Source organism: Neoarius graeffei, chromosome 5 (assembly GCF_027579695.1).
Source record: "Neoarius graeffei isolate fNeoGra1 chromosome 5, fNeoGra1.pri, whole genome shotgun sequence".
Classification (NCBI taxonomy): Eukaryota; Metazoa; Chordata; class Actinopteri; order Siluriformes; family Ariidae; genus Neoarius; species Neoarius graeffei.
Window position 1 is genome coordinate 54,178,118 of NC_083573.1, and position 6,000 is coordinate 54,184,117.

A 6,000-nucleotide genomic window follows, 5' to 3' on the forward strand; every position below is an offset into this window, starting at 1 on the left:
TCAGTAAACCATCGTCTGTGAAAACAGTTCATTACTGCATCCACAAATGCAAGTTAAAACCATATATAAAAAATATCCAAAAACACCGCCACCTTCTCTGGGCCCGAGCTCATTTACGATGGACTGAGGCGAAGTGGAAAACTGTCCCGAGGTCTGACGAATCAAAAGTAGAAATTATTTTTAGAAATCATGGACACCATGTCCTCCAGGCTAAAGAGGAGAGGGACCATCCGGCTTGTTATCAGTGCACAGTTCAAAAGCCAGCATCTGTGATGGTATAAGAGTGCATTAGTGCACATGACATGGGTAGCTTGTACATCTGGGAAGGCATCATTAATGCTAAATGATATATACACGTTTCAGAGCAATATGCTGCCATCCAGATGAAACCTTTTTCAGGGAAGGCCTTCCTTCTTTCAACAAGACAATGCCAAACCGCTTTCTGCGCATATTCAAACTGCATGGCTCCTTAGTAAAAGAGTCCGGGTGCTAAACTGGCCTGCCTGCAGTCCAGACTGTGTCAGCCATTGAAAACGTGGTGCATTATGAAATGCAAAATATGACAAAGGAGGGGGTGGCACGGTGGTGTAGTGGTTAGCGTTGTCGCCTCACAGCAAGAAGGTCCGGGTTCAAGCCCCGTGTCCGCGTGGGTTTCCTCCGGGTGCTCCGGTTTCCCCCACAGTCCAAAGACATGCAGGTTAGGTTAACTGGTGACTCTAAATTGACCATACTGTAGATGTGAGTGTGAATGGTTGTCTGTGTCTATGTGTCAGCCCTGTGATGACCTGGTGACTTGTCCAGGGTGTACCCCGCCTTTCACCCGTAGTCAGCTGGGATAGGCTCCAGCTTGCCTGCGACCCTGTAGAACAGGATAAAGCGGCTAGAGATGATGAGATGAGATGACAAAGGAGACCCCGAACTATTGAGCAACTGAAACTGTATATCAGGCTAGAATGGGACAACATTTCTCTTTCAAAACTACAGCAATTGGTCTCCTGAGTTACCAAACATTGTTATTAAAATAGCTATATATAAAACTTAAAAAAAAGATGCAAATCATCAAATTCTGTTTTTATTTACTTTTATACAGTGTCCCGATATTTTTGGAATTGAGGTGGAAAGGCATTTATTCAACCAGGTGATTTGAAAAGTTGAGTAGATAATCAGTCAGAGAGGGCATTGGTGAGGAAAGGACAATCCCAACATATGGTCAAGAGAATAAATGGTTATATTGAACTTCGGTTTAGTCATCTTCATGTATTACTGTTGTATGTGTGTATTAAAGAAAAGATTTGTGCTGACACATTATCCACACATGCACACTAGATTGCAGATATTAAATAAAGTACCTAATAAAATTTGAAATTTGATTACAAACACTCGTTATGCAGTGAACATTTCAGCTAATACATTTGCGGAGTTCAGCACATTAAAGAAGAAAATGAAGTAAACACATTAGGTTCAAGAGGGAATCAGTGATTTTTAAGTCACATTCCAGCTTCACATACTGTTCACATACTGTTCATGTTACAACAATAAATTAAGTTCTCAAAGGTATGAAAGTGGAATTTTAAATGGAAATTCTACATTTAATTTCAATCCTTTGACCTAAGCATTCTTTTTTCCCACATGGTACAGTATGGTTAATGTGTATGACCTTATCCTTAACTTGACCTCAGTCCTTAGCTGCTGTTCTTTATATTTTCAGTGATATTGTACGTGTAAAGCTCAGTAAGATTAGTTTGCAGATTTGTGACTGAACTTTATCTGGTTTGATGATCATGATATGATAACTAAGGTCAGCTTGAGGCCATGTCTGTGACATGTTACTTGGTCAGCCTGCAAAAGTATTTTTACATAACGATACATTAAACATTTATGTAATTTAATAGTAATTAGTAATCCTTTTAACAGTAATTAGTAATTAAATAAAGTCCTGCTGTAGATTTAAATCATATATCACAATAGCAATAGCAATAAAATGTTTTATTATTGTGCCTGTCAACATTTAGCCTGTAGGAACTCATCCCACGCTTACTGGCACTTTCCAGAAATATGGCTCAATCAGAATAATGATGGTGCATGTACATTTATAGCATCTCCGATATGCAAAGATGTATGATGTGTGACACAGCAAATCTATTCTATCTTGTTCTATCCACAGTCACTGGATATGAGCAAACACGCATTCTGATTGGCTACTCTACTACTAGGATAGCAACTCCTATACCGTGAGTAGAGAAAAACAAAATGGCAGAGCGTGTTGCCGAACCAATCGAGGATGAAATACAAACTCTACTCGAAAACAAAACCCCAACAAATACAAAAAAAAATGGAATAAAAGTATTTGATGGTAAGAACATATGTGTTTTATTTTTCAAGAATTATTATTATGGCATTTTTCACAAATTGCTACGGTCATTTCACTGGTTTGTTTACATTCTAAGCGGAAATTATTTTGTCGGACGATTTGTATAAAGTTTTTATTTATTTAATTTGCAAAAAATAAAAATGTTGTTTCTCAAAATCCAGTGAATGTGGATAGAGTAAAACAGTTATTTCACTCAATCTCGTCGTACATGGCTTATAGCTAACTCTGCATTACGCGCCTCGTCGGCTATCAGCTCATGTACGATTCAATTTCTTGGAATAACTGTTAACTATCCGACAATAATTTGAACATAAATTGAGTTACAGATCTGAAGTATTGCCATAACTAGCAACAGTGGTTAATATGGTATCTGCTGTTTTCTATAACTATGACACAGACCACCAGCATCTAAACAACCAGGGGTGGGTTTCCCAAAAGCATTGTAGAACAAAGATCATCGTTGTTAAATGGTAGAGCGAGCATCACAATTAACACTGTCTCTCCTAGTTAAGATGCTCTTAGCATTAAGAGGCTTTTGGGAAACCCAGCCCAGATAAGGAGGCACCTCACCTGCCTGTCAATCCAGAAAACTCCCCATCTTGCACTAGGGTTTCTAATTATAGTGCATGTGTTTGGAGGGGTGTAGATTTGAAGGGAACGCTGGTTATATTTGTTTGGATTCTGACCCTCATATCAGCTAGCTTCAGGTAACCTGTATCAAAATAACCTGAGTTCAGAACGTTTTTGATTGGCAGATTTCCGGAGAGAGCCATGTCAGTGCTGCGGTCAGGCTGTTTGGAGCAGCTGCTCCTGCGCTCACTGTCTGTGGATAAGGAGCTGTGGGAGAGTCAAGGAGGAGCAGCAGGTCTTCGAACCACCATCTCCACTCTCCAGCACAGAGCTCAAATCCTGCTGCAGCACATCCAGAACAACAGAGTAAACACTGATCTGTGAAAATAGATCTATTTACAATAACTTGTATTAAATGCAAGCAGGCGAGTTAAAAGTTTGCAGGTTGTCACTTTTTAAATTAATAATAGGTTGTGATATCTGCAGCTGCCGCTGCGTTGTGTGCATGATTATAATAATAACAGTAATATTAATATACTAAATATGGTGCTACAGTTATCTGAAAATATGAAACAAAGGCTTGGTGCAGTGCACTTAAAAGAAAATACTTCGTCTATTATTGATGATGATGACCATTCTCAAGAATGAATTAGGGATGTTTTTATTGAAAATAGCCTTTTTTCACTCTAAGTTCTTTGTACAAAAAAACCCGCTAAGCTTACCTAAATGTAAGCTAGTAAAGTTAGTTCACTAGTTTAGCATCTCCTGCTATCCCACATTTGATTTAGCAATTGTGGGAAGCAAAGTTAAGCTTAAATAATACACTCACTGGCCACTTTAATAGGAACTTGTTGTTGATTCTAAGATTCCTGTTCTTGGCTGCAGGAGTGGAACCCAATGTGCTCTTCTGCTGTTGCATGCTGAGATTCTTTTCTGCTCACCACGGTTGCAAAGAGTGATTATATGAGTTACTATATCCTTCCTGGCAGCTTGAACCAATCTGGCCATTTTCCTCTGACCTCTCTTATCAACAAGACATTTCCACCCACAGAACTGTCGCTCACTCAGTGTTTTTTGTTTTCTGCACCATTCTGTGTAAACTCTACAGACTGTTGTGTGTGAAATCCCCAGGAGATCAGCAGTTTCTGAAATACTCAAACCAGTCTATCTGGCACAAAAACCCATGCCACAATGAAAGTCACACTTTGAGATCACAGTTTTTCCCATTCTGATGTTTGACATGAACATACAGTGGTGCTTGAAAGTTTGTGAACCCTTTAGAATTTTCTATATTTCTGTATAAACATGACCTAAAACATCATCAGGTTTTCACACAAGTCCTAAAAGTAGATAAAGAGAACCCAGTTAAACAAATGAGACAAAAATATTATACTTGGTCATTTATTTACTGAGGAAAATGATCCAATATTACATATCTGTGAGTGGCAAAAGTATGTGAACCTTTGCTTTCAGTAACTGGTGTGACCCCCTTGTGCAGCAATAACTGCAACTAAACGTTTCCGGTAACTGTTGATCAGTCCTGCACACCGGATTGGAGGAATTTTAGCTCATTCCTCCGTACAGAACAGCTTCAACTCTGGGATGTTGGTGGGTTTCCTCACATGAACTGCTCACTTCAGGTCCTTCCACAAGATTTGGATTGGATTAAGGTCAGGACTTTGACTTGGCCATTCCAAAACATTAACTTTATTCTTCTTTAACCATTCTTTGGTAGAACGACATGTGTGCTTAGGGTCGTTGTCTTGCTGCATGACCCACCTTCTCTTGAGATTCAGTTCATGGACAGATGTCCTGACATTTTCCTTTAAAATTCACTGGTATAATTCAGAATTCATTGTTCTATCAATGATGGCAAGCCGTCCTGGCCCAGATACAGCAAAACAGGCCCAAACCATGAGACTACTGCCACCGTGGGTGGCACGGTGGTGTAGTGGTTAGCACGGTTGCCTCACAGCAAGAAGGTTCTGGGTTCTAACCCAGTGGCTGGCAAGGGCCTTTCTGTGTGGAGTTTGCATGATCTCCCCGTGTCTGCATGGGTTTCCTCCGGGTGCTCCGGTTTCCCCCACAATCCAAAGACATGCAGGTTAGGTTAATATGGGATGGCCTTGGGCTGAGGTGCTCTTGAGCGAGGCACCTAACTCCCAACTGCTCCCCGGGCACTGTTAGCATGGATGACTGCTCACTGCTCTGGGTATGTGTGTGTGCTCATTGCTCACGTGTGTGTTCACTGCTTCAGATGGGTTAAATGCAGAGAGTAAATTTCACAAGTGTGTGCTTTCTTTCTACCATGTTTCACAGATGGGATAAGGTTCTTATGCTAGAATGCAGTGTTTTCCTTTCTCCAAATATTACGCTTCTCATCTAAACCAAAAAGTTCTATTTTTGTCTCATCCGTCCACAAAACATTTTTCCAATAGCCTTCTGGCTTGTCCACATGATCTTTAGCAAACTGCAGATGAGCAGCAGTGTTCTTTTTGGAGAGCAGTGGCTTTCTCCTTGCAACCCTTCCATGCACACCATTGTTGTTCAGTGTTCTCCTGATGGTGGACTCATGAACATTAACATTAGCCAATGTGAGAGAGGCCTTCAGTTGCTTAGAAGTTACCCTGGGGTCCTTTGTGACCTCGCTGACTATTACACACCTTGCTCTTGGAGTGATCTTGGTTGGTCGACCAGTCCTGGGGAGGGTAACAATGGTCTTGAATTTCCTCCATTTGTACACAATCTGTCTGACTGTGGATTGGTGGAGTCCAAACTCTTTAGAGATGGTTTTGTAACCTTTTCCAGCCTGATGAGCATCAACAGCATTTTTTCTGAGGTCCTCAGAAATCTTCTTTGTTCGTGCCATGATACACTTCCACAAACATGTGTTGTGAAGATCAGACTTCTGTTCTTGAAATAAAACAGGGTGCCCACTCACACCTGATTGTCATCCCATTGATTGAAAACACCTGACTCTAATTTCACCTTCAAATTCACTGCTAATCCTAGAGGTTCACATACTTTTGCCACTCACATATATGTAATATTGGATCATT

At 40.5% G+C, this 6,000-nt stretch overlaps 1 protein-coding gene across 3 annotated transcripts in view; it reads left to right on the top strand.

The window, feature by feature from the left end:
* Nucleotides 1-4,185, top strand: part of gask1a (golgi associated kinase 1A) — a 44,942-nt gene extending 40,757 nt beyond the window's left edge. For 2 of the 3 annotated variants that reach the window (XM_060920598.1, XM_060920600.1), the window contains one exon: nt 3,127-4,185. In XM_060920598.1, coding sequence (XP_060776581.1) covers nt 3,127-3,325 — 199 coding nt within the window. In that variant the 3' untranslated portion in view covers nt 3,326-4,185. Of the gene's footprint in view, nt 1-2,164; nt 2,307-3,126 lie in introns of those variants that run through there. The other variant, XM_060920599.1, reaches the window with a different exon arrangement.
* The last annotated feature ends 1,815 nt before the right edge of the window (nt 4,186-6,000 follow it).